Source organism: Dryobates pubescens, chromosome 2 (genome assembly GCF_014839835.1).
Source record: "Dryobates pubescens isolate bDryPub1 chromosome 2, bDryPub1.pri, whole genome shotgun sequence".
NCBI lineage: Eukaryota > Metazoa > Chordata > Aves > Piciformes > Picidae > Dryobates > Dryobates pubescens.
In genome coordinates, this window is record NC_071613.1 from 4,959,586 (window position 1) to 4,986,719 (window position 27,134).

At 58.8% G+C, this 27,134-nt stretch overlaps 2 protein-coding genes across 4 annotated transcripts in view; both read left to right on the plus strand.

Annotated features, from left to right (window-relative positions):
- Window positions 1-315: 315 nt before the first annotated feature.
- Window positions 316-8,232, plus strand: PTP4A1 (protein tyrosine phosphatase 4A1). The gene is made up of 5 exons (XM_054169501.1): window positions 316-468; window positions 3,113-3,205; window positions 5,126-5,256; window positions 6,235-6,309; window positions 8,107-8,232. The coding sequence occupies exons 1-5, from the start codon at window positions 364-366 to the stop codon at window positions 8,222-8,224; spliced, it is 522 nt and encodes a 173-aa protein (XP_054025476.1). The 5' UTR covers window positions 316-363; the 3' UTR covers window positions 8,225-8,232.
- A 5,385-nt stretch (window positions 8,233-13,617) lies between these two features.
- The window catches only part of PHF3 (PHD finger protein 3), a 38,310-nt gene continuing 24,793 nt past the window's right edge, over window positions 13,618-27,134 (plus strand). The window contains exons 1-3 of one of the 3 annotated variants that reach the window (XM_054169520.1): window positions 13,618-13,879; window positions 22,038-22,202; window positions 23,334-25,095. In XM_054169520.1, coding sequence (XP_054025495.1) covers window positions 22,058-22,202; window positions 23,334-25,095 — 1,907 coding nt within the window. In that variant the 5' untranslated portion in view covers window positions 13,618-13,879; window positions 22,038-22,057. Of the gene's footprint in view, window positions 13,880-21,062; window positions 21,150-22,037; window positions 22,203-23,333; window positions 25,096-27,134 lie in introns of those variants that run through there. The other 2 variants (XM_054169538.1, XM_054169529.1) reach the window with 2 other exon arrangements.

The following is a 27,134-nucleotide window of genomic DNA, read 5'->3' on the forward strand; positions in this document are numbered from 1 at the left end:
TCATTCCTGCTCCACCAAGATCCCCCCCCGAGAGCGCTCGACCCAGAAGTATTGATTTGAAGTTTGGCAGAGCATTTCCACAGCAGAATCCCAACCTGGATGGGGTAAACCTCAGTGCACTGCCTTCCTTGTTTTGCCTCAGTATTACTGGATTGAAGAATTGCTGCTGCTGCTGCTTCTTCTTAGGAGGTTCCTTTCATTGCCCATTGCCCCCCAGCCGTCATCCTTGCCGGCGCTGAGAAGCCGACGTGGAGCAGAGCGAAGGAGACCTCAGGTCCTCTGCGTCGCTTCCCCGGGCGAGTTTTTGTCAGTGGTTCTTCCTCAGCCCTTCCACCACCTCCTTGCATGTTGAATTGAGTCACCATGGCCCGAATGAACCGCCCAGCTCCTGTGGAAATCACCTACAAGAACATGAGATTCCTCATCACACACAACCCAACCAATGCCACCTTAAACAAGTTCATAGAGGTAAGGCCGCCCCGCAGCCCCTCCTGAGCTACCTCGCTGCCTCCCCAGCTTCCTCTGGCAGTTGGCTCCTCTGCTGCTTGCTAAGAGCTGTGCAAGCCATCTGGGTGGGGGTGGGCCAGGTGATGACATCTCAGTGGCCCACAGCTCAGTGTCCAGATTCATTGGGAGTGCCATGGAATGGGGTAGGGTGGAAGGGACCTTCGAGATCGCCCAGTTCCCAGGCTGCTCCAGGCCCAGCCAACCTGGCCTGGAACACCTCCAAGCTGTGTGGTGCAGCAGACATGCTGGAGGGAAGGGATGCCATCCAGAGGGACCTGGACAGGCTGGAGAGGTGGGCACAAGCCAACCTCATGAGGTTCAACAAGACCAAGGGCAGGGTCCTGCAGCTGGCTCAAGGCAATCCCAGGCACAAATCCAGGCTGGGCAGGGACTGGCTGGAAAGCAGCCCTGAGGAGAGAGACTTGGGGGTGCTGGGGGAGGAGAAGCTCAACAGGAGCTCTCAGTGTGCACTTGCAGCCCAGAAAGCCAATCAGATCCTGGGCTGCAGCAAGAGAAGTGTGGCCAGCAGGTCAAGGGAGGTGATTCTCCCCCTCTACTCAGCTCTGCTGAGACCCCACCTGGAGTACTGCCTCCAGTTCTGGAGCCCCTATGACAAGAGGGATCTGGAGGTGCTGGAAGGTGTCCAGAGAAGGGCCATGAGGATGATCAGAGGGCTGGAGCACCTCTCCTGTGAGGACAGACTGAAGGAGTTGGGGCTGTTCAGTCTGGAGAAGAGAAGGCTCCAAGGTGACCTAATTGTGGCCTTCCAGTATCTGAAGGGGGCTGCAAGAAGGCTGGGGAGGGACTTGTCAGGATCTCAGGTAGTGATAGGACTAGGGGGAGTGGAATGAAGCTGGAGGTGGGGAGATTGAGGCTGGAGGTGAGGAGGAAGTTCTTCCCCATGAGAGTGGTGAAGCCCTGGAATGGGTTGTCCAGGGAGATGGTTGAAGCCCCATCCCTGGAGGTGTTTAAGCCCAGGCTGGATGAGGCTCTGGCCAGCCTGATCTAGTGTGAGGTGTCCCTGCCCATGGCAGGGGGGTTGGAACTAGCTGATCCTTGTGGTCCCTTCCAACCCTGACTGATAGTATGATACTATGATACCTCCAGGGAGGGGAGATGGAGATGAGTGAAAAGTGGTGTCCATACTGGGAGCAGTGCTGTTCAGTGTCTTCATCACTGATACAGAGACTGAGGCACCCTCAGCAGGTGGGCAGGTGGCACCAGGCTGAGTGGTGAGGTTGGAAAGACTGAAGGATGGGACAGGAGACATCCAGAGGGACCTGGGCAGGCTGCAGAGGTGGCTGAGGAGAACCTCATGAGGGTCAATAAAGCAAAGAGGAAATAGCCTCAGGTTGCACCAGGGGAGGATTAGGGTTGGACATTAGCAGAACCTTCTTCACTGAGAGGGTTCTCCAAGCCTGGCCCAGACTGCCCAGGGAGGTGGCTGAAAGCCCATCCCTAGGGGTGTTTCAGAGAGGCAGAGCTGTGGTGCTGAGGGCCAGGAGTGAGCCCCAGCCTGGGCAGAGCCAGAGGATGGTTGGAGTGGATGAGCTGAAAGGGCTTGTGCCAAGCCAAACCATTCCATGATTGCTTTGTAGCTGAAGAGGAGCTCTGAGTGTGGCACTCAGGTGAGGTTGTGGCTGTGGGCTTGCTCTGCAGGTAGAGCTGCTGGTGGTGCTTGGAGGCTGAGATAGTTGAGTGACCAAAGCCATGTGCTTGGCAGGCATTGCTCATGCCTGCACCTCTCTGGCACTGGGAGCTGTGAGAGGCACAGGTCAGAGTGTCCCCATGTGAGCTAACGAGTGGCTCCTCCAAAGCCATCTCCTGTGAGGCCTGAGCTAGCAGTGCAGCCCCTCAGGGGCACCAGTGAGGGTCTCACTGAGCTGTTGTTTGAAGCAGAGGGACAGAAGGGTGAGATCTGAACCTCCCAGAGGGGCCTCCAAGTGATGTAGGTAGCTTTGCAAAGCAGGACACCTCCTGTTCCTTTCAAAGGAGGGACCCTGTGGGGGCAGACTGCTCATGGCTCCAATACTGAGCTGCACCTGGGCTTCCAGAAAGGAAAGCCTCATCCTGCAGAGCAGGACTTGACCTTCAGATGGGCTTGCAGAAGGTCAGCTAGCATCAGTACACAGCTTCTCAGGTAGTTTGGCTTGCTGTGGTCTTTAGCTGCTTCTTTCTGTCAAGAAGATGCTGCCAGGCTCTGTTCAGTGGTGCCCAGGGCACGACAAGGGGCAGTGGACACCAACTGGAAGCCAGGAGGGTCCAGCCCAGCATGAGGAGAAACTGCTTTGGTGTGAGGGTGCTGAGCCCTGGAGCAGGCTGCCCAGAGAGGCTGTGGAGTCTCCTTCTCTGGAGGCTTTGCAGCCCCAGCTGGCTGTGTTCTGTGTGCCCTGCCCTGCCCTGGGTGCCCTGCTCTGGCAGGGGCTGGGACTGGGTGAGCTCCAGAGGTCCCTTCAGTCGCCACCATTCTGGGAGTCATTGGCCAGCAGCATTCGTGTGTGGAGCTGCTGGCAGGTTGTGGGAGGAGTTCAGCTGGGAGGAGGTGGCCAGGCTGGGGCAGCCAGTGTGGCCCTGAGGCAGCCTTTGGTCGCTGTGCCCTCCCCAGGAACTTAAGAAGTACGGAGTGACCACCGTGGTGAGGGTGTGCGAAGCCACCTACGACACCGCGCCCGTGGAGAAGGAAGGCATCCAGGTGCTGGTGAGTGAGGGGCAGCAGGGAGGGCATCCAGGTGCTGGGGAGTGAGGGGCAGCAGGGAGGGCATCCAGGTGCTGGGGAGTGAGGGGCAGCAGGCTGGGCATCCAGGTGCTGGTGAGTGAGGGGCAGCAGGGAGGGCTTCCAGGTGCTGGGGAGTGAGGGGAAGCAGGGAGGGCATCCAGGTGCTGGGGAGTGAGGGGCAGCAGGGAGGGCATCCAGGTGCTGGGGAGTGAGAGGCAGCAGGGAGGGCATCCAGGTGCTGGTGAGTGAGGGGCAGCAGGGAGGGCATCCAGGTGCTGGGGAGTGAGGGGCAGCAGGGAGGGCATCCAGGTGCTGGGGAGTGAGGGGCAGCAGGGAGGGCATCCAGGTGCTGGGGAGTGAGGGGCAGCAGGGAGGGCATCCAGGTGCTGGGGAGTGAGGGGCAGCAGGGAGGGCATCCAGGTGCTGGGGAGTGAGGGGCAGCAGGCTGGGCATCCAGGTGCTGGGGAGTGAGGGGCAGCAGGGAGGGCTTCCAGGTGCTGGGGAGTGAGGGGCAGCAGGGAGGGCTTCCAGGTGCTGGGGAGTGAGGGGCAGCAGGGAGGGCATCCAGGTGCTGGGGAGAGAGGGGCAGCAGGGAGGGCATCCAGGTGCTGGGGAGTGAGGGGCAGCAGGGAGGGCATCCAGGTGCTGGGGAGTGAGGGGCAGCAGGCTGGGCATCCAGGTGCTGGGGAGTGAGGGGCAGCAGGGAGGGCTTCCAGGTGCTGGGGAGTGAGAGGCAGCAGGGAGGGCATCCAGGTGCTGGGGAGTGAGGGGCAGCAGGGAGGGCTTCCAGGTGCTGGGGAGTGAGGGGCAGCAGGGAGGGCTTCCAGGTGCTGGGGAGTGAGGGGCAGCAGGGAGGGCTTCCAGGTGCTGGGGAGTGAGGGGCAGCAGGGAGGGCTTCCAGGTGCTGGGGAGTGAGGGGCAGCAGGGAGGGCTTCCAGGTGCTGGGGAGTGAGGGGCAGCAGGCTGGGCATCCAGGTGCTGGGGAGTGAGGGGCAGCAGGGAGGGCATCCAGGTGCTGGGGAGTGAGGGGCAGCAGGGAGGGCATCCAGGTGCTGGGGAGTGAGGGGCAGCAGGGAGGGCTTCCAGGTGCTGGGGAGTGAGGGGCAGCAGGCTGGGCATCCAGGTGCTGGGGAGTGAGGGGCAGCAGGGAGGGCATCCAGGTGCTGGGGAGTGAGGGGCAGCAGGGTTGGCATCCAGGTGCTGGGGAGTGAGGGTCAGCAGGCTGGGCTTCCAGGTGCTGGGGAGTGAGGGGCAGCAGGGAGGGCATCCAGGTGCTGGGGAGAGAGGGGCAGCAGGGTATGACCTCAGCCCCTCAGCTGGCTGTGAGCTCTGGCAGTGTGTTCCAGCAGCTGCTGGAGGAAGCTTCCCAGACATTCTCTTTTGGCTGGAAGCAACAAAATTGGGTTTGAGCCAAATCATTTTCTTGATGCCTGTGGATTGGGCAAGAGGCACAACCTAGAACCTGGGAGGTTCCATCAGAACGTGAGGAGAAAGCTCTGTGCAGTGAGGGTGCTGAGGCCTGGAGCAGGCTGCCCAGAGAGGTGGTGGAGTCTCCTCTGGAGAGATGCCCAAGCCACCTGGCTGTGCTCCTGTGTGACCTGACCCAGGTGCCTCTGCTCTGGCAGGGGGGTTGGACTGGCTGATCTCCAGAGGTCCCTTCCCACCCCACCATACATGGCTTCTCTGGAGATACTCCTGGCATTACCTTGATGACCCCTTTAGAGAGCCACAAGCACGAGTGGCTGTCAGCTCCTTGTGCCCTCCTGCTGCAGAAGCCTGCAGCCGTGGCGGCTGGGCAGAGGGTTTGGCGAGCTGGTGGCCGGGCTGGGCGCTCTCAGAGGGCTCTTCCAGGCCAAGCAGGGGGTGATCTCCATGTGCTGATGGCAGTGCTGTGTCTCCCAGGACTGGCCCTTCGACGATGGGGCTCCCCCCTCCAGCCAGATCGTGGAGGATTGGCTGAACCTGCTGAAGGTGAAGTTCCGGGAGGAGCCTGGCTGCTGCATCGCCGTGCACTGCGTGGCTGGCCTGGGAAGGTGGGTCAGGGCGGCCTGCCTGGCTGCCCTTGCTGCTCACACTCCTCAACATCAGGCACTCTGAGCCCTTCAGCAGCCTGGGCTGGTGGGAGGTGTCCCTGCCTGCGGCAAGGGGGTTGGCACTGGATGGTCTTGCAGGCCCCTTCCAGCCCAACCCGTTCTGTGACTGTGTTTGAGTCACACAGCCAGTGCTGGGATGGCTGGGCAGGGAATGGAGAAAGGACACTGAGGGCTGGAGCAGGGCCAGAGAAGGGCAACAGAGCTGGGGAAGGGTCTGGAGAAGAGGGCTGGGGAGCAGCAGCTGAGGGGGCTGGGGATGTTGAGTGTGGAGAAGGCTGAGGGAGACCTCCTTGCTCACTCCAGCTCCCTGAGAGATGGCTGCAGGGAGCTGGGGGTTGGGCTCTGCTCCCCAGTCTCAGGTGATAGAAAGAGAGGAAATGTCCTGGAATTGTGCCAGGGCAGGGATAGGTTGGAGATTAGAATAAAACTTCTTGACTGAAAGTATCATCACAGAATCAGTCAGGGTTGGAAGGGACCACAAGGATCTTCTAGTTCCAACCCCCCTGCCATGGGCAGGGACACCCCACACTAGATCAGGCTGGCCAGAGGTGGTGGAATTCCCATCCCCACAGGATGAGACTTTGGGGTCATCACTGCTTCAAATACACAGCTCTTGCCCAGAATTGATTGGGTTTGGAACAAATGGGTAAAGATTTCTTCAACTTGATTCCTGCTGTCCTCTCCTACACCTGGAACCAGAGAGAAACTTGCTGAGCTTGCAGACAGGTGGCTCAGTTGATGCTGGGGTGGCTCAGTTGATGCTGGGATTGTCTCCTCCCCTGTCTGGCTTTGTCTCCTCCCCAGGGCAGAAGGAGCAGATAGCTGGGAGGACAGGAGGGAAAGCTGTGCACACCAAGGTGCCCAGGTGTGCAGTGGCAGCTGCTGAGCTGAGCTTTGCTTCTGTTTGTTTTTCCCCAGAGCTCCAGTGCTGGTTGCTCTTGCACTGATTGAGTGTGGGATGAAGTATGAAGATGCAGTGCAGTTCATCAGGCAGTGAGTATGGAGCCCACAGTGGGCTGCTGCTGCACTGGCACAGCTGGGCCTGTCCTGGGGCACTCAGGGAATGTGGCAGTGCTGGGCTGGGCTCTGAACACTTGGGGACATGGCTTAGTGGCCATGCTAGGGTTGGGTTGATGTTGGACTGGGTGATCTTAGAGGGCTTTCCCAACCAGTTCTGTGATTCTGTGTTTCTGGTTTTGGGGCAAGATCCGGAGCTCTCAGCTCTTGGGCTGAGGGATGGGAGTGTTCCTTGGCTGTGGGAAACAGTCAGGGGCTGGTGAAGGAAGGTTAAAAAAATCCAGCAACAAAGGAAAAAACCTAAACAAACAAAACCCAAGCAAAAAAATCCAAACAGAAACCCCCAAACACAAGCCAACACAACCCAAACCCCAACCCATCCCCCAACCAACCCAAACCCCCAAACCCCAACCCAACACAACCCCCCAAACCAACCCAAACCCCAGCACAACCCAAACCCCCAACACCCCAAACCAATACATCCCCCCAACCAACCCAACCCCCAACCCAACACACCCCCAACCCAACACAACCCACCAACCCAAACTAACACACCCCCTCAACCAACCCAACCCCCTCAACCAACCCAACCCCCTCAACCAACCCAACCCCCTCAACCAACCCAACCCCCTCAACCAACCCAACCCCCTCAACCAACCCAACCCCCTCAACCAACCCAACCCCCAACCCAACCCCCAACCCAACACAAACCCCCAACCAACACAACCCCCAAACCAAAAACCCAGATAAACAAACCCTAAGCCAACACAAAACCCAAAAAGGCAAAAAAAGCACCAAACAATAAAAAAAGAGCTCAGACAAAACCCCCCAGAAGTCCAAATGACCAAAAAAGCCCCCAGCAAGCAAACCCAGAAGCCCCCAACAAGCAAAGCCCAAAGAGGAAACCCACAAAGAAGCAGAAAGTCCCCAAACCAACCAGACCACCCCCAAACCAACAGAAGGGAGCCCCAAAGAAAGCAGAACCCCCCCCCCAAACAGACAAAAGAGCCCTGAACAGGCACAGCAAAGCCAGACAATAAACCCCAACCAAATGAGGGCCCAAGCAAACACAACTCCCACCCGGCACCCCAGGGCAAGAGCCCAGCCCCCTGACTTGTGTTGTGTCTGCTGGAGAGCAGCTCTGGGGAGCAGCCCTGGGGGTGCTGGTGGCTGGCAGGATGCCCAGGAGCCAGCAGGCTGCTCTTGGGGCCAAGAAGGCCAAGGGCAGCCTGGGGGGCACCAAGAAGAGTGTGGCCAGCAGCTCAGGGGAGCTTCTCCTGCCCCTCTGCTCTGCCCTGGATGAGGCCACAGCTGGAGGCTGCTCTCCAGTTCTGGGCTCCCCAGTCCAAGGACAGGGACTTGCTGCAGAGGGCACAGCAAAGGGCTGCAGAGCTGCTGAGGGGCCTGGAGCAGCTCTGGGAGGAGCAAAGGCTGAGAGCCCTGGGGCTCAGAGCCTGGAGAGGAGCAGCCTGAGGGGATCTGATCAGTGCTGATCAATACTGCAAGGGTGGGGGTCAGGAGGCTGGGACCAGGCTTGGTTCAGTGGTGGCCAGGGACAGGACAAGGGGCAAGGGGCACAGAGTGGAACATCAGAAGTTCATCTGAGCATGAGGAGGAACTTCTGTAACTGGAGGGTGCTGAGCCCTGGAGCAGGCTGCCCAGAGAGGTGGTGGAGCCTCCTTCCCTGGAGGCTTTGCAGCCCCTGGCGGGGGGTTGGCCTGGGGGTCCCTGCCGAGCCCCCCCCGCTCCGCTGAGCTGCCTCTCCCCCCGCAGGAAGCGGCGCGGAGCCTTCAACAGCAAGCAGCTGCTGTACCTGGAGAAGTACCGGCCCAAGATGCGGCTGCGCTTCAAGGACTCCAACGGCCACCGCAACAACTGCTGCGTGCAGTGAGCTGCCCCCGGGGGGCCTGCCCCGCGGGGCGCCTGCGCGCCAGCCCCCGCCCCAGCCTCGCTAGAGAAGCACTTCCGTCTGTAGAGAACATCCGCCTGGCCCCAGAGCCAGCCAGTGCTCCCTCCGTCTGTCTGTCCGTCTGTCTGTCTGCTCCCGGGGGCCTGGCCACATCCCCTCCAGTCATGCATCCACTGGAGCTGGTTGGTGACCAGATCTCCTCCCATCATGCCAGCCTTTCTTTCCCACCTCCTTGGTTAATGATCTCATCCCCTCCAGTCTTGCATCCACTGGAGCTGGTTGGTGACCAGATCTCCTCCCATCATGCCAGCCACTCTTTCCCATCTCCTTGGTTAATGATCTCATCCCCTCCAGTCTTGCATCCACTGGAGCTGGTTGGTGACCAGATCTCCTCCCATCATGCCAGCCACTCTTTCCCATCTCCTTGGTTAATGATCTCATCCCCTCCAGTCTTGCATCCACTGGAGCTGGTTGGTGACCAGATCTCCTCCCATCATGCCAGCCATTCTTTCCCACCTCCTTGGTTAATGATCACACCCCCTCCAGTCATGCATCCACTGGAGCTGGTTGGTGACCAGATCTCCTCCCATCATGCCAGCCACTCTTTCCCATCTCCTTGGTTAATGATCTCATCCCCTCCAGTCTTGCATCCACTGGAGCTGGTTGGTGACCAGATCTCCTCCCATCATGCCAGCCACTCTTTCCCATCTCCTTGGTTAATGATCTCATCCCCTCCAGTCATGCATCCACTGGAGCTGGTTGGTGACCAGATCTCCTCCCATCATGCCAGCCACTCTTCCTCACCTAGTTGGCCAATGACCGGTTCAGATCTCCTCCCATTATGCCATCCACTCTTTCCCATCTCCTTGGTTAATGATCACACCCCCTCCAGTCATGCCATCCACTCCAGGTGGTTGATGACCAGATCAGATCTCCTCCCATCATGCCATCCACTCTTCCTCACCTAGTTGGCCAATGACCGGTTCAGATCTCCTCCCATTATGCCATCCACTCTTTCCCATCTCCTGGGTTAATGATCACATCCCCTTCAGTCACGCATCCACTTGAGCTGGTTGGTGACCAGATCTCCTCCCATCATGCCATCCACTCTTCCCCACCCCCTTCCAAGCCCTGCCAGCCTGGGTACTGGAGTCAATCAGTGGCAGAGACGAGGTGCCAAACACCCACCACCATATCAACTGTTGCTGCTGCTGCGCCAGCGTAGCTCTGGTGCCCTGGGACCTACCAGCTCAGCTGGACCTTGCTAGCAGTTTTGGGTCTTTTTTCTTTTACATTCTCATCTTCCTTCTTTTCTCACTCTTGACTGCCTTCCAGGCAGCCCTGGCCTGCTCACCCTCTTCCATCTCCCACCCCAGAACTACTAGGATTTGCACAGTTCCTGGTTTAATGCTTTGAGTTACATCAATTCCCCCCCTCCCCGGGTGTCTCTGCTGCTTCTGTTAGCTCAACCTCTTCCATTTTCCAAACCATGACTCTGGATCCTCATCTAGAGAGGAATCTTTTGGAATCTTCTTGGAGAGACTCTTTGGAGGTCCTCCTCTAGAGACTCTCTGGAGATCCTCATCTAGAGCTTCTTGGGAGGTCTTCATGGAGAGACTCTTTGGAGGTCCTCCTGTAGAGACTCTTTGGAGATCCTCATCTAGAGCTTCTTGGGAGTTCTTCATGGAGAGACTCTTTGGAGGTCCTCCTCTAGAGACTCTGGAGATCCTCATCTAGAGCTTCTTGGGAGGTCTTCATGGAGAGACTCTTTGGAGGTCCTCCTGTAGAGACTCTTTGGAGATCCTCATCTAGAGCTTCCTGGGAGGTCTTAATGGAGGGACTCTTTGGAGGTCCTCCTTTAGAGACTCTTAGGAGATCCTCACCTAGAGCCTCTTGGGATCCTCATCGAGAAGCTCTTTCAGGATCCTCATGCAGAGATTCTTTCCCAATCCTCATATTGAGACCCTTTTGAAATCCTCACCTAGGGACTCTTCAGAGCCTCAGCTAGAGGCTTTTGGAGTCACCTAGGCACTCTTCAGACCCTCATGTAGAGGCTTACAGTCCTGCAGAAGCACACAAGGTCTTGAGCACCTCCGAGCCGCCACCGCCACCACCACCAACAGAAAGCCTTACAGTACAATTTTACCACTTCATGTGCAACTCGAGGGCCTGCAAGCAGGTTGGGAGAGGGGCCCCTTCCTATCTGTAGTCAGCTGCTGCCTTTGGTGCAGGAAGTGGAGACCTGAGCCCTTTGGTTTCCTGCAGAGGTTTTTAAAGAGCTAGTAACGCTTTGTTAGGGCAGCTCCCGGCTCCCCAGCCACAGCATCTGCCCTCAGAAACCCCTTGGGGAACTTCTTTTTTTTCTCTCCCTAGCAAAACTTTCCCCATTCTTTGCTTTCTTCAGAGTGTGGTTTCTTGATTTCCTTCCCTTTGCCTCCCCTCCTCGAGTTCCTGCTGTGACTGGGCAGAGCTCTGTACGATTTTGTATGCCTTCCAAGCTGCGGAACCGAACTCTTTGGATACTTGATGATCATTCTGATTATTTTGGGGGTTTGTTTTCTGATGTAATTGAGACAATTGGTGATGTGTAATGATTCCTGTTAGCTGAACCATCTATTTATACTGTCTTGGGAATGTGTGGTGATAGTTCTGTGGGAGAAATAATTTTTTGCCAGTGTTTCACCAGCTTGTAAAACTCTAGTGCGAGAGCTTCGACATCTAAATAAAAACCGAGATGCACTCACCCCAGCTGGCCCCACGGGCTGCTCCCTGCCCCCTCCTGGCCAAGCTGTCAGCCCCTGCCTTGGACAGCAGCACACTGCCTTGGGTTAGGAACTGGCTGGAGGCTGAGCCCAGAGAGTGGTGGGGAATGGTGCCACAGCCAGCTGGCAGCCAGGCACCAGTGGTGTCCCCCAGGGATCAGTGCTGGGCCCCAGCCTGGTCAATAGCTTTATTGATGATCTGGAGGAGGGCATTGAGTCCATCAGCAGTAGGTTTGCAGATGACACCAAGCTGGGGGCAGGAGTTGATCTGTTAGAGTGTTGGAGAGCTCTGCAGAGGGACCTTGCCAGGCTGGACAGATGGGCAGAGGCCAAGGGCAGGAGATTGAACACATCCAAGTGCCAGGTTCTGCACATTGGCCACAGCAACCCCAGGCAGTGCTACAGGCTGGGGTCAGAGTGGCTGGAGGGCAGCCAGGCAGAGAGGGACCTGGGAGTGCTGGTTGATGGTAGGCTGAACATGAGCCAGCAGTGTGCCCAGGTGGCCAAGAAGGCCAATGGCATCCTGGCCTGCATCAGGAAGAGTGTGGCCAGCAGGAGCAGGGAAGTCATTGTGCCCTGTGCTCAGCACTGCTCAGGCCACACCTTGAGTCCTGTGTCCAGTTCTGGGCCCCTCAGTTTAGGCAAGATGTTGAGTTGCTGGAAGGTGTCCAGAGAAGGGCAACAAAGCTGGGGAGGGGTCTGGAGCACAGCCCTGTGAGGAGAGGCTGAGGGAGCTGGGGTTGCTTAACCTGGAGAAGAGGAGGCTCAGGGGAGACCTTGCTGTCTCAAACTCCCTGAAGGGAGGTTGTAGAGAGGCAGAGGTTGGTCTCTTCTGCCAGGCAAGCAGCACCAGAACAAGAGGACACAGTCTCAAGCTGCACCAGGAGAGGTTTAGGCTGGATGTTAGGAAGAAGTTCTTCATAGAGTTGTTGGCCATTGGAATGTGCTGCCCAGGGTGGTGGTGAAGTCACCATCATTGGAGGTGTTCAGGAGGAGACTTGATAGGGTGCTTGGTGCCATGGTTTAGTTGATTATGTGGTGTTGGATTAGTTGATAGGTTGGACACCATGATCTTGAAGGTCTCTTCCCACCTTGTTTATTCTATTCTTCTGGCCTCACACTTGTCACTTTGGAAGGGACCTCTCAGCTCACTGACCATCGACCCAACCCCACCATGGGTGCCAAACCTTGTCCCAAAGGGCTCTGGGCTGTGTCACAAAGTCATAGAAGCACAGAACTGGTTGAGTTGGGAGAGCCCTCTGAGATCACCCAGCCCAACCACCGACCCAGCCCCACCATGACCACGAAGCCATGGCCACAGGTTTCTGGAACACCTCCAGGGATGGAGCCTCCACCATCTCCCTGGGCAGCCTGTGCCAGTGTCTGCCCTCCCTCACTGTGCAGAACTTCCTCCTGATGTCCAACCTAACCCTGCCCTGCTCCAGTTCCAAACCACTGCCCCTCATCCTATCCCCACAGTCCCTCCTCAGCCTGCCTGCAGGTCCCCTGCTCTGAGGTGTCCCTGGAGCCTTCTCCAGGCTGAGCAGAAAGCCTCAACCCCATGTCACTACTGCTCCGGTTTCTGCTGCTCTCCAGCTCCCAGAGTACCTCTGAAGTTCTCATTTGAATCCGAAATCCCAGCAGGCAACTTGATCTCCTGGCACTGTCCCCATCGGCCCTTCTCACACCGCTGGTCCCTCACAAGAGATGTTTGCCACCTGTGATTAGCTCACCTTGCCTTTCAGATAAGGCATCACCAAGGCACTGGGACACTGTCAGAGCAACCAGCCTGCAGCTGAGCCTAAGGAGCACACCAGCACCCACCCAGGCATTGATCTGTATTGATAAAATCACATCTGCTCATTGCCAGCATCTGCTGGACGAGAAGAGAGATGCTGAGAACACAGAGCATGACCTGAGACTGTGACCTGTGCCCCCTAGCCTGGAGAAGGGAGCTGAGATGCATTTCATCCGCCTCTAGATACCAGCACTGCAAACTCCATCTGCTGGCAGAGCCTCTGCTCTCACCTCTGCACAGCTCTGGGAAGCAGAGAACCATTTAGGCTGGAGAAGAGCTCTGAGCTCATCCAGCTCAGCCCTTCTCTAGCTCAGCCCAGCCTGAAGGTCACCAAGTATCTTATTGTAGGCGTGGGGAAGGGAGGTCACTGGTAAGCTCCATGAATCCCAGGCTGGCTGCTATCCATGTTTTGTCCACCTTTATTTGGGAGCGAACCAAAGAGCAAACAGCACAGCACAGGGGCCCTTGGGGCCCAGGCTGAGCAGCAAGGAGGGGCCCAGGGAGATGGCTGAGTGCTGGCAGGACTGATCACAAAGGATGGCTGAGGTGGGCCAGGGAGGTGGCTGAACGTCCACCGCAGGAGGTGTTTCGGAGCCGAGGGCCGGGGTTCAGCCGCAGCCGGCTCGGGTGGGAGCCGCGGCTCTGGCGTCCCTTCGGGCTCCTTCCTTCGGCTCCCTCCGGCCTCTCTTCCCCCCGCAGCCCGCTCCGCCCCCTCCGCGCATGCGCGCACACACACACACACACACCCCCCCCCCCCCCCCGGTCACGTGACCGCGGAGCCGGCGCCACTCGCCTGGCGCGGCGGGGACGCGCCCCGGGAACGCGCCCCGGGGGCAGCGGGCACGCAGCTGGCACGGCGAGCCCAGCCGAGCTGAGCCGAACGGAGCCGAGCGCAGCCGAGAGGGGCCGAGCCCGGCCGAACATTGCCGAGCCCAGGCAGGCCGGGGCCAGGCCGGGAGCCGCGGGAGCCCAGCGCAGCCCGGCTGGCAGCGGCCGCGGGTGACATCTCCGCCCGCCTCTGCCTGCGGCGCGGGGCCGCCGCCGCGTCCTCCCGAGGCTGCCGGTCGGCGGAGCAGGGTGAGTGAGCGCTGCTGCGGCAGGTGAAGGGGCACGGGGGAGGAGGAGGAGAAGGTGGAGGGAGGCCGAAGGGCCTGGTCGCTTGGCGCAGCCACGGCCTCGCCTTGCAGCGGCCCGGCCCGGCCCGGCAGGGAGGGCCCGGCTCGGCCTGGGCCGGCGGCGGGGCCCGGCTGGTTCGCGGCCTTGCTTCCGCCGGCGCTCGGCCGGCAGGGGCTGGGTGAGCAGCGGGCGCCGCTGCCGGCCCCGTGTCTGGCCGCGGGCCCTGCGGACGCTGCCCGGCGGAGCCCCGCAGGCTGCGCTCCGCTCCGCCCCGGGTGCGGCCCCGCGGTTCCGGCGCTGACCTTGCGGAGGCAGCAGCCCGGCGGGCCCCGGGCTCGGGGCCTTAGGCGGCCATCTGCGCCCGGCCTCGCTGCCCGCCGCGGCCTGCGCGGCCCTGCGGGGCCCTGCCGCAGCCCCCCCGGCACCGCCTTGCCTGCCCTCCTGCTGCTGCCCCCCGCTGGGCTGCTGCCCCCCGCTGGAGCCGCTGCTGCCTTCCTGCCCCGACAGACCCGAGCAGCGAGCGCCAACGGAGAGCCTGCCGCTCTGCCGGCTGCTGGGCTCCTCCTCCCGTCTCCCGAAGTCAGCAGCAGCATCATCAATTTCTGCCTTTAACTCTTGTCTGGAGCCCCCGCTGTAGGACGTGCGGCGGAACATGAGCTCAGCGGCAGTTACCCGGGGGTTTGCGGGCCTGGTGGTGCCTCAGGTCCTCTGCTTGGAGGAGAGGCTGGATCCGAGGCAGGATGTCCACGCTTCCTGCTGGCTGTTGGAATGCAGAGAGTGGCTGGAGGGCTTTAGAAGAGATGTGCCCCTTGTAAAGTGTGACTGTGTGCCTGTGTGCACTGCCCAGGAGACCTGCCAGAGCCATGAGGAGAGGCATAGGAAGAGCTTTCAGTGTCATGTGGGTTGACAGAATCATAGAGTAGTTTGGGTTGGAAAAGCCCTCTGAGACCATCCAGTCCAAGATCAACCCAACCCCACCGTGGCCACCAAACCATGGCCCCCAGTGCCATGGCCACAGCTTTCTGGAACAACTCCAGGGATGAGGACTCTACCACCAACCTGGGCAGCCTGTGACAGTCCCTAAGGAATCCCTGGAGTTGGTAGAAGGAGCCTGCAGAATGAAGCATAGAGGTGAGGAAGACAGGAATGTGGCAGGACAAGAGCTGGGCTGCACAGGTTGCATCTGTGGTGTTGGCTTTTCTGTGGCTAGGAACCCACTGTGTCACTGCTGCAGCTCTGCTTTGTCACTCTGGCTGCCAGCAGCCCTGAGTGGTGAGAATGCTGCAGGTGAAGGTAAGGGATGGTAGACACCTGGCATCTCTGTAACACCATGGCTTGCTCTGCTCTGTGCCCTCCTGGCCAGGAAGGCCAACGGGCTCCTGGGGAGCATCAAGCAGAGTGTGGGCAGCAGGGCAAGGGAAGTTCTCCTCTACTTTGCCTGGGTGAGGTCACTCCTGGAGTTCTGTGTCCAGTGCTGGGCTCCCCAGCTCCAAAGGGACAGGGAGACAGTGGAGAGAGTCCAGGGGAGGCTGTGAGAATGCTGAAGGTCCTGGAGCATCTCTGTGAGCAGGAAGGGCTGAGAGCCCTGGGGGTGCTGAGCCTGGAGAGGAGAAGGCTGAGAGGGGATCTGAGCAATGTCTGTAAATATCTGAAGGGTGGGGGGGCAAGAAGGGGCCAGGCTCTGGTCAGTGGTGTCCTGGGACAGGACAAGGGGCAGTGGACACCAACTGGAAGCCAGGAGGTTCCACCTCAGCAGGAGGAGAAACTTCCTTGTTGTGAGGGTGCTGAGGCCTGGAGCAGGCTGCCCAGAGAGGTGGTGGAGTCTCCTTCTCTGGAGGCTTTGGAGCCCCAGCTGGATGTGTCCTGGGTGCCCTGCCCTGGGTGCCCTGCTCTAGGCAGGGGCTTGGACTGGGTGAGCTCCAGAGGCACCTTCCAACCCCTGCCAGTCTGTGGTTCTGTGCCTGTGTTGTGCTGAGCTGTGCCAGGTGGAGTGATCTCAGCTGCTGTGTGGATGGAAGTTGTATTGAAATCTGCATCATTTTCCCCTGGGCTGCTTGCATATTGTGAGACCCAAGGCCAGGTGTTCAGGACAGCTGCCACCAGGAGATGAGTTATTTGGAGGAGAGAATGAACTTTGATTGCTTTGTTGACCACTGCAGGCTGGGGGCAGAGTGGCTGGAAAGTGCCCAGCAGGAAAGGCCCTGGGGGTGCTGGGTGCCAGCAGCTGGAGATGAGCCAGGGGGTGCCCAGGTGGGGAAGGAGGCCACCAGCAGCCTGGCCTGGAGCAGCAGTGCTGTGGGCAGCAGCAGCAGGGCAGGGATTGTGTTTGCTGGGGGGCTCTGATCTCTCTGTGGCTGCACTGCCATTCCCATGCTGTGCAGCCCAAGTGTTGTCCTGTCAGAAGAGCTTTGTTAATCCTTGAGGACTGATGACATCTAGGGGACATCTGGGTGGTGGGAGTGGAGCTGGTGTGAGCCAGAGCAGCAGGTCCCTTGGTGTGGCAGTGCTGCAGGTGAGGTTTGCTGCCCAGGCCTGTGATTGAGTTGCCTTTTTCCCATGAGCTGCAAAGGACCTGGGGCTCTCTCCTGGCTTTGGGTGCTGTGATATCCATAAATGCTGGAAGAGCCTTGGGTTGATTGGCCAGGGGCAGGGAATTGGTTGGATGATCACATCCAAAGGGTAGTGGTCAGCAGCTCGATGCCCAGATGCAGATGGGTGACCAGTGGTGTCCCTCAGGGTCTGCACTGGGCCCAGTGCTGGTCAGTGCCTCCATCAGTGCCACAGAGACTGAGGCACCCTCAGCAGGTGTGCAGGTGGCACCAGGCTGAGTGGTGAGGATAGGATGGGAGCCATCCAGAGGGACCTGGACAGGCTGCAGAGGTGGCTGAGGAGAACCTCATGAGGGTCAACAAGGCCAAGTGCAAGGTCCTGCAGCTGGGTCAGGGCAATCCTGGAGAAGAGGAGGCTCAGGGGAGACCTTGCTCTCTCCAACTCCCTGAAGGGAGGTTGTAGCCAGGTGGGGGTTGGTCTCCCAGGAAAGCAGCACCAGAACAAGAGGACACAGTCTCAAGCTATGCCAGGGGAGGTTTAGGCTGGATGTTAGGAAGAAGTTCTTCATAGAAAGAGAGATTGGCCATTGGAATGTGCTGCCCAGGGAGGTGGTGGAGTCACCATCCCTGGAGGTGTTTAGGAAGAGCCTGGCTGAGGCACTTGGTGCCATGGTTTAGTTGATTAGATGGTGGTGGGTGATAGGTTGGGCTTGATGATCTCCAAGGTCTTTTCCACCCTGGTCTATCCTATCCTATCCTATCCTATCCTATCCTATCCTATCCTATCCTATCCTATCCTATCCTATCCTAATCTATTCTAGTATATTGTAGTCTATTCTAATCAGTTCAGGCTGTGGGTGATGAGATTGAGAGCAGCCCTGCAGAGAAGGACTTGGGATACTGGGGGGTGAGAAGCTGGGCAGGAGCCAGCCATGGGCACTGGCAGCAGAGCAGGGCCATGGCAGCCTGGGCTGCATCCAAAGCAGTGTGGCCAGAGCTGAAGCAGGTGAGGCTGAGCAGGTGAGTTGTGCTGTTGAACATTCTCTATTTGCTGCTCTGCTGCCACGTTGGGAAATGTCTTTGGAAGCTGTGAGCAGGCAGCAGGTGCTGCTGGGCCTGGTGTGGGTGGAGATGCACTGCAGGGGGTGATACAAATCATCCCAGTTTTGGTCAGGGAGCCTTAGATGTGCACTCAAGCTGTGGCCTCCCCAGTGCCCAGCCCAGGGGCACAATCCCTGCCCTGCTCCAGCTGCCCACAACCATTGCTGCTCCAGACCAGGCTGCTGGTGGCCTCCTTGGCCACCTGGGCACCCCTTGGCTCCTCTCCAGCTGCTGGCACCCAGCACCCCCAGGGCCTTTCCTGCTGGGCCCTTTCCAGCCACTCTGCCCCCAGCCTGGAGCCTTCCTGGGGTTGTTATGGTCCAAGGACAGGACCCAGCCCTTGGCCTTGCTGGACCTCACCCAACTGAGCCTGGCTACAGAAGGGCTTTGTGTGGCATTCAGATGCAGCAGGAGCAGCCCTGGGCAGCTGCTGTTCATGGAGAGCAGCTTGCTGCTTCCAGCCACTCGGCAGAGCCAGGGGACTGAGGTCTTGGTTTCAATGAAGGTATCATCAGTTGAAAGAAGTCAAGGGGTAGTAATGTCCAACACATCTCAGGGTAATCAGTTTTGGAACGGTATTTGGGGTGATAAATCATAAAGTGCCCAGGGAAGGGAGCTTCAGCTCTGCAGTTGGCCATGATAAGATTTTTGTTGTAGTTTTCTAGCAGGGCAGCCCAGAACTGGCTACAGCACTCCAGATGTGGCCTCTCCAGGGGTGCAGAGTAGAGGAGGGAGCAGGACCAGTTCTGGGCCCCTCACTTTAAGAAGGACATTGAGACACTTGAAGGTGTCCAGAGAAGGGCAACGAGGCTGGGGAGAGGCCTTGAGCACAGCCCTGTGAGGAGAGGCTGAGGGAGCTGGGGTTGTTTAGCCTGGAGAAGAGGAGGCTCAGGGGAGACCTTCTTGCTGTCTGCAACTCCCTGAAGGGAGGTTGTAGCCAGGTGGGGGTTGGTCTCTTCTCCCAGGCATCCAGCACCAGAACAAGAGGACACAGTCTCAAGCTGTGCTAGGGGAGGTTTAGTCTGGATGTTAGGAAGAAGTTCTTCCCAGAGAGAGTTGCTTGCCATTGGAATGTGCTGCCCAGGGAGGTGGTGGAGTCCCCATCCCTGGAGGGGATTGGACGTGGCACTTGGTGCCATGGTTTAGTAGCCATGAGGTGTTGGGTGACAGGTTGGTCTGGATGATCTTTGAGGTCTCTTCCAACCTTGGTGATACTGTGATATCCTGTGACCTCTCTTGGCCTGCTGGCCACACTCTTCTCCCCCTTGGCCACTGACCATGGTCAGGTCCCTGGGTGCAGGTGGAGGCTGCAGGAGCAGTACAGAGCTTCTCTTTGCCAGCTGTGCCCATGTGCCCCGGGCTGCAGCTCCCAGCAGGCAGTGGCTGGGGGGTGGTTATCAGGTGGCTGCAGCTGGTGCCCTATCAGTCTGTGTGTCCCCACGCCGGGCTCAGGGCTGGCTCAGCACAGCAGGAGCTGCCAGCCAGGGCCTGCACCCAGCTTCTCTGCTGGGCTGCTGTGGGAGATGCAGGGCTGGCAGTTCTGGCTCAAACACAATGAGGAAGCCCCCAGCTCCAGAAACTCCAGAGGTTGAACCGGGGCAAGGGCAGGGGCCTGCCCCTGGGGAGGGACAACCTCTGTGCCAGGACAGCTGAGGGGGGACCTGTTGGGGAGCAGCTCCATGGAGAAGGGCCTGGGAGTGCTGGGGTCAAGGTCCCCAAGAGCCAGCAATGTGCCCTGTGGCCAAGAGGGACAGTGGGGTCTGGGGGGCACCAAGAAGAGTGTGGGCAGCAGGTCCAGAGAGGTTCACCTCCCACTTTGCCCTGGTGAGGCCACAGCTGGAGTGTTGTGTCCAGTGCTGGGCTCCCCAGTTCAGGAGGGACAGGGAGACAGTGGAGAGAGTGGTGGAGGCTCTGAGGATGCTGAAGGGCCTGGAGCATCTCTGTGAGGAGCAAAGGCTGAGAGCCCTGGGGCTGAGAGCCTGGAGAGGAGAAGGCTGAGAGGGGATCTGAGCAATGTCTGTGAATATCTGAGGGGTGGGGGGCAAGAAGGGGCCAGGCTCTGGTCAGTGGTGTCCTGGGACAGGACAAGGGGCAGTGGACACCAACTGGAAGCCAGGAGGTTCCACCTCAGCAGGAGGAGAAACTTCCTTGGTGTGAGGGTGCTGAGCCCTGGAGCAGGCTGCCCAGAGAGGTTGTGGAGTCTCCTTCTCTGGAGACTTTGCAGCCCCAGCTGGATGTGTTCTGGGTGCCCCTTGTTGAGCAGGGGGTTGGCCCTGATGATCTCTGGAGGTCCCTTCCACCTCTGCCACTCAGTGATTCTGTGACTCCCCCCTACCCTGTCAGTCCAGCATCCATTCTCTTGTCCCAGCCACACGAGGGACACCTGAGCCCCAAGCTCCTGCTGCTCTTTTAGCCCTGGGCAGCTGATAGAGAAAGCCAAATCATGGCCCTGGTTTCACCAGTCAACACCACCCAGAGAGGTGGTGGAGTCTCCTTCTCTGGAGGCTTTGCAGCCCCAGCTGGATGTGTCCTGGGTGTCCTGCCCTGGGTGCCCTGCTCTAGGCAGGGGCTTGGACTGGGTGAGCTCCAGAGGCACCTTCCAACCCCTGCCAGTCTGTGGTTCTGTGCCTGTGTTGTGCTCAGAGCTGAGCTGTGCCAGGTGGAGTGATCTCAGCTGCTGTGTGGATGGAAGTTGTACTGAAATCTGCATCATTTTCCCCTGGGCTGCTTGCATATTGTGAGACCCAAGGCCAGGTGTTCAGGACAGCTGCCACCAGGAGATGAGTTATTTGGAGGAGAGAATGAACTTTGATTGCTTTGTTGACCACTGCAGGCTGGGGGCAGAGTGGCTGGAAAGTGCCCAGCAGGAAAGGCCCTGGGGGTGCCGGGTGCCAGCAGCTGGTCCCTTCCAGCCCCTGCCAGTCTGTGGCTCTGCTGTCAGCTCCTGGGCATCCAGAGGTGCAGCCTGTGGGTGCCCTGCTGCCCAGGCTGCCCTTCCCCAGAGGCTGCCTGGAGCTCAGCTGTGAGCTGCAGCCCGGGCAGGCCCTGGTGGCTGTGCTCGGCCTTTGCTTTCTGGCCTTTTGCTTTTGGGTTCCACCCCCCCCCCCCCCCCCCCCCCCCCCCAACCTTTTTTACTTTCTTTGTGTTCTGTTTTTCTCCAGCTCCTCCTGCCAGGTGCTTGTGGCTGGGATCCCAGCCCTGCCTGACTCGATTGCTCCTCCTTGTGTGGCTTCAGCGCTTCCAAGTGGTGTTACTTGCTGCGCTCATCGCTGTCCATTGTTCCTGAAGCGCTGCGTTTGGGGCCAGGCTTTGGCAAAGGCCGTGGTGGGGCCGGGGGGCTGGCTGGGCTGGCTGGTCTCACAGGGCTTTTCCAGCCTCAGGGAGGCTCTGTGTTCTGTAAAAGCACACGGGGCTTTGTCCTGCTCTCACCAACCTCCCACCCCACAGGGCCCAGGAGCCGCTGACCCCATGTAGGAGCTTGTGTAGGGCCACTGCAGGGCCACCCTTAGAGCCCAAGGGAGGAGAAGGCTGCCCCAGTGGCCTGAGTGCCTCCTAGGGAGCCACCCCGGGATCCTTCTCAGGTTAGTGCTGCTGTGCAGGAGGCACCAAGCTGAGCAGTGTGCTTGATAGGACTCGAGGACAGGGTGGGAGCCATCCAGAGGGGCCTGGAGAGGTGGTGTGAGGAGAGCCTCATGAGAGTCAATGAGGGAAAGAGGAAATGGCCTCAAAGAGATGGCAAGGGTTTGGAGCTGGAGCAGGGCAGGGTTAGGTTGGGCATCAGGAGGAAGTTCTGCACAGTGAGGCTGGGGAGACACTGGAGCAGGCTGCCCAGGGAGGTGGTTGAGGCTCCATCCCCGGGGACATTCAAGCTCAGCCTTGCTGTGCAGCCTGCTCTGCCTGCAGGGGCTGAACAAGATGAGCTTGGAGCATCCCTTCCAAGCCATGCCCTCTGTGGACAGCAATTGACAAGGCTTGCTTGACTCTCCTGCGTGGCCTGCAGCATGCTGCACTCAGAGCTCTGCTGGAGGTGCAGATGTGTGAGCTGGGCTGGGCCTTCAGAGTTGTCTCAGATTCCTCCTGGGTGAGCGCTGTGGGTTTGTCCTAGCTCCTTGCACCCCTGGCTCAGCTCTTTCTGCTGGTTGCCTGCCTTCACTTCCCCCGAGGTGGGAAGGGGCAGTGAGGAGCAGCTGATCCTCCGAGCCTGGGGCCCTTCCTGAGGCACAGACCCAGCACACCTGTGAGTGTCCCTCCCCGCCCCCCCAGCTCTGAGGGCTGTGTACAGAGCTGGGAAGCTGATGGCTGCTTCTCCCCATCCCTCCCTTGGAGTTCTGCATCCTGCCTGTCTTCACTTTGCCCCTTTGGGTTGTTTGGAGGTGGCGAATTTGGCTTCCCCTCCCCTTCCCCTTCCTCTCTCTTGCTCACCAGCACCTGCTAAGTTTTAGGCTCTTTGTTTGTTTTTGTTTCTCCAGTTCTTGGTCTTGATGGTATTATGGATGAAGAAGGAGTTCAGGAGAGTGGCAGTGACACCATTGATGATGATGAGCTTGTTTTGCCCAACAGGACCCTGAGGAGCCGTGCCGAGGACGCGGCGGCAGTCACCTCCCCGAGGAAGTCGCCACGCTTGATGGCACAAGGTGATCACACAGGGCTTGATGTGCTGGCACCTGGACTGTCTCCACACTGCTGGGACCACAGCTGCAGGATTGTGGCCAGTGCTGGGCTGTCCAGCTCCAGAGGGACGGGGAGATGGTGGAGAGAGTCCAGGGGAGGCTGTGAGGAGGAAAGGCTGAGAGAGCCCTGGGGCTGAGAGCCTGGAGAGGAGAAGGCTGAGAGGGGTCTGAGCAATGTCTGTAAATATCTGAGGGGTGGGGGGCAAGAAGGGGCCAGGCTCTGGTCAGTGGTGTCCTGGGACAGGACAAGGGGCAGTGGACACCAACTGGAAGCCAGGAGGTTCCACCTCAGCAGGAGGAGAAACTTCCTTGTTGTGAGGGTGCTGAGGCCTGGAGCAGGCTGCCCAGAGAGGTTGTGGAGTCTCCTTCTGTGGAGACTTTGCAGCCCCAGCTGGATGTGCTCTGGGTGCCCTGCTCTGGGTACCCTGCTCTGGCAGGGGGTTGGGCTGGGTGAGCTCCAGAGGCACCTTCTGACCTCTATCATTCTGTGTTTCCACTGTCAGCTCCTAATGATTCAAGATGGTTGGGGTTTGGTTTGGAATTGATTAGGATTTAGTCTGGGATTGGTTAGGATTTAGTCTGGGTTTGGTTAGGATTTAGTCTGGGTTTGGTTAGGATTTAGTCTGGGATTGGTTAGGATTTAGTCTGGGTTGGGTTTGGATCTGGTTTGGGTTGGGTTTGGATCTGGTTTGGGTTGGGTTTGGGTTTGGTTTGGATTTGGTTGGGTTTGGTTTGGATTTGGTTTGGGTTTGGTTTTTTTGGAGGGGGGTTGGTTTGGATTTGGTTTGCTGTGGATGATTTGGTTTGTTGTGGTGGTTTGGGGACTCTTGTTTGTGGTTTGTGTTGGTTGTTTGGTTGGTTTGCTCCTTTGGGTTGTTTTTTGTTGTTCTGGGGCTTCCCCCCGCCCTGTTGTTTGTGGTTTTTTTTGTTTGTCTGGGGTTTTGTTTATGTTGTTTGGGTTCTTTTCCTTCCTTTGGGTTTTTCATTGTAGGAGGCAGCCTGTTTGTGCTGGTGGCAGGCTGGGTCAGGTGTGTTGTGTGTGAGTCTTGTCCTTGGCTGTGGCCCAGCTGAGCCCTTTCCTCCTTCCCTCCCCAGAGGCAGTGCGCAGCCTGCGGCAGAGCACCCTGGCCAAGCGCTCCAACCTTGCCCCTCCTGTCAGCACCAAGAAACCCTCTGCAAAGAGTGGAGCTGCTCCAAAAGCTGGGCAGAAAGCAGAGAGGAGTCCAGCCAAAGACACAGAGACTGCTGCAGCCCCCAGGACAGAGCAGCCCAGAGAGGTCAGGCGCAGTACGAGGCTGTCAGGACAGGTGGAAGGGACAGCAGCAGTAGCAGCACCCCAAGGTGACACCAAATCTCCTTCTGCTCCCAAAGAGGGCAATGAAAGCCTTGAGCAGGCAGAAGCTGAGGAAACATCCCAAGAGTTAGGCTCTACTGATGTAGCAGGAGCCTCTTCTCCTGGAGAAACAAAGGAGGTCACAAAGGCTGCAGCTGGACCTGGGCATGCTGAGTCTGTCTGCTCAGGGCCTGCGGACACTGAGGGCACTGTGGTTCAGCATGAAGCCCGTGATGTGAGTGAGCCAATGGGCTCTGAAATCTCTGCAGAGGAAAAGACTGAGAACAAGCCAGAGGGGCTGGAGAAGAACCCAGAAGAGCATGAGCCAAGTGTGGGAAGTGGAGAAGCTGAGGCTCCCTCAGCTGGGGTGGATCCAAGTGACGTCTCTGAGCCCTTTCCAGACCTGTCCAGCTCCGGAGCTGAGGGCATTAACTGTAGCTTGGGTTCAGACAGCGTGGGAGCTCCTGAGGAAAAGGCACTCTCAGGGAGGGAGCATGGAGCAGAACCTGCAGGTGATGCCATGGAGACATCTGCCCCTGCACCCGAGGAGCTGCTGGACAGCACAGAGCTGGATCAGAAAGACCTGAAAAGCACAGAGCTGGCTGCCGCTGGGGCAGGAAACTGCAGCTCGGAGAGCACTGCTCCTGAGCAGCCCAACCCAGCTGGGCAGCAGCAGCCCAGCCCTGCAGCAGAAGCTCCTGAGGCAGCACGATTGCAGGATGCTGAGAAGCAGAGCACTGCTTCCTCCAAGTGTGAGAGGAGCGTCAGGCCCAGGCAGGACAAGCCCGCGGCACAGACCAAGCCACAGCCACCTGCAGCTGCCCGCCACAAGCTGGGCACGGCCCAGGCAGAGCCTGCACGGTCCAGGACGAGGGCTGGGCTCGCTGGCTCAGCTCTTCACAGTCCCCCTGGTGCAGGCCTGAAGAGGAATGCAGCTGAGCAGGAGGGGCACCAAAACAACCCAGTTAAGATCAGGAAGAAGGAGTCGGATCCGGGTCCGAAGGCCAAGAGCTGCCTGCCGGGGCTTAAAAAGCAGAGCAACACCGTGCTGAAGAAGGCACCCCGAGGCCAAGCTCCTGGGCCAGCCCTGAAGGCCCCAGCTCAAAGGGCAAGTGAGAAATCCCCTACCCATCAAGGCTCTGGGAGAGACCCCCAGCACCCCCTGCACGTTGCCAGCCCTGCTCAGAAGCCGGCCCAGCCCCAGAAGCACCAACCTGCAGCCCTGCCGAGAGCAAACAGCTCCGCCAAGGAGGAGGCAGACACCAAAGACTCTCCCGTCCTGGAACATCAGAAGGAGGAGGACAGAGACAAAAGCAGACCCAGAAGACCTGAGAAGGTTCTGCAGCCTCGGCAGAGGAGGAGCAGCAGGAGCCTGTCCCTGGATGAGCCTCCCCTGTTCATCCCAGACAACATCGCCAGCGTCCGGAGGGAGGGCCTGGAGCAGCCCTGCGCCGCTGCCGACGGCAGGCAGGCCTGGGTGCCCAGCAAGCAGTGTGGCTTCTGCAGGAAGCCTCATGGCAACAGGTGTGTGAGGCTCAGCAGCTCAGGGCTGCCTGCACAGCAGCAGCCTGGGGCTGTTTCCTCTCCTCTCTTACCGGCTGCTCTGGTTCCCAGCACCCTGCACCCGTGTTCCTTACCCCTCCTGTTGCTAGCCCACAAACCGAGGCATTGTCCATCCAAAAGAAAGCTCTAGGCAGAGAGAAACTCTTGGTCCACCTTCAGATCTTCCACATAAAGCCTCTGCTCCCAGCTTGGCTCAAAGCCTTAAGGTGGGTAAGGTAAGAGATGGAACCCTGCAGCTTCTCTCTGGAAAGCTGCTCTGGGTGCACACAGCTCAGTCTCTTGAGAGGATCTGCTGGAGTCACCTCTGGCATTTCTGGAGAGGAGGAGCATGAGGGAAGACCTCAGGTTTGGGCTGCTCACTCCCAGAAGGACCTTGAGGGCTGGAGCAGGTCCTGAGAAAAGCAACCAAGCTGGGGAAGGATCTGGAGAAGAGGGCTGGGGAGGAGCAGCTGAGGGAGCTGGGGGATAATCCATGCCCTGCTGCTGCTGCCCACACTGCTGCTGCTCCTGCCCAGGCTGCTGGTGGCCTTCTTGGCCACCTGGGCACCCCCTGGCTCATCTGCAGCTGCTGGCACCCAGCACCCCCAGCTCCTTTCCTGCTGGGCGCTTTCCAGCCACTCTGTCCCCAGCCTGGAGCCTTCCTGGGGTTGTTGTGTCCCAGGTGCAGGTCCCAGCCCTTGGCCTTGGTGAACCTCTTCCCATTGACCTCAGCCATGGATGCAGCCTGGCCAGGTCCCTCTGCAGAGCCTTCCTGCCCTCCAGCAGATCACCACTGCCACCCAAGTTAGTGTCATCTGCAAACTCAGCACAGTCTCACCTAAGAGCTTTACAGGACCTCATGTTGATGAAACCTTTAGAGCAGAATCACAGAACAGTCTGGGTCAGAAGTGACCTTTGAAGGTCTTCTCATCCCAACCCCAGCAGTCACCTCTTGACCATTTTTGTGTTCCCCCAATGAATGCAGCAGCAGGAAGCTGCTGTTGATGTACCCCTGAGTGTGGGGGGTGGCTGAGGCTGCAGATACCACATGGGCATGGGTTCATAGCTTGCTTTGTGTGCAAGGTCCCTGGGGGATGCTCAGGCAGGGCTGTCACAGCCCCAGGGTGACCTCACTGTGCCTGCTGCAGGAGCAGCAGCAGCAGGGTGGTGTTGGATGTTGTTTTACTTCAGGATCAGCACTGGACACATGGAGTCAGGGTAGATCTCTGGGAATCATTTGGTAGCCACCTGCAGAGGCAGAGACAGCAGATTTGGCAGGGACAGGAGGCACCAACTCCTACAAACCTGAGAGTTGCATGAGCAAAAGATTCAGAAGTTGTGAGGTGTCTGCCTTCAGGACAGGGGCAAGGGGCACAAAGTGGCACATCAGAAATTCCATCCCAACATGAGGAGGAACTCCTGGAATTGAAGGGTGCTGAGTCCTGGAGCAGGCTGCCCAGAGAGGTGATGGAGTCTCCATCTCTGGAGACATTTGAAACCTACCTGGATGTGTTCCTGAGTGACCTTCTCTAGGTCCCCCTGCCTTGGCTTGGGGGTTGGCCTGGATGATCTCCAGAGGTCCTTTCTAACCCCTACCTTCTGTGATTCTGTGACATACATGAGACAGAGCTGTGATGCTCCATGTTTCTGGAGCCTCAGCTAGGCTCAGCTGCTCAGGGCTTTGTCCAACCTGACCTTGAACAACCCCAGGCAGGAGGCAGCCACAGCCTCCCTGGGCAGCCTGTGCCAGAGTCTCAGCACCCTGGCACTGAACAACTTCTTCCTCAGCTCCAGTCTGCCCCTGCTCTGCCTCAGCTCCAAACCATTCCCCCTTGGCTTGTCCCAGACACCCTCAGGAGAAGTCCCTCTGCAGCCTTTAGTGCTGAAGCTCTGCCTTCTTCCTCAGCTCCACTCTGACCCTGCTCTGCCTCAGCTCCAAACCATTCCCCCTTGGCCTGTCCCAGACACCCTCAGCAAAAGTCTCTCTGCAGCCTTCCTGCAGGATGCCTTCAGGTCCTGGC

What these genes read in the sequence shown, in the direction of transcription:
- PTP4A1 (XM_054169501.1), top strand. Translation starts at nt 364, where the DNA reads ATGGCCCGAATGAACCGCCCAGCTCCTGTGGAAATCACCTACAAGAAC. An exon ending in CCTTAAACAAGTTCATAGAG is followed by an intron (nt 469 to 3,112) that starts GTAAGGCCGCCC and finishes TGCCCTCCCCAG; the next exon opens with GAACTTAAGAAGTACGGAGT. An exon ending in TGCGTGGCTGGCCTGGGAAG is followed by an intron (nt 5,257 to 6,234) that starts GTGGGTCAGGGC and finishes GTTTTTCCCCAG; the next exon opens with AGCTCCAGTGCTGGTTGCTC.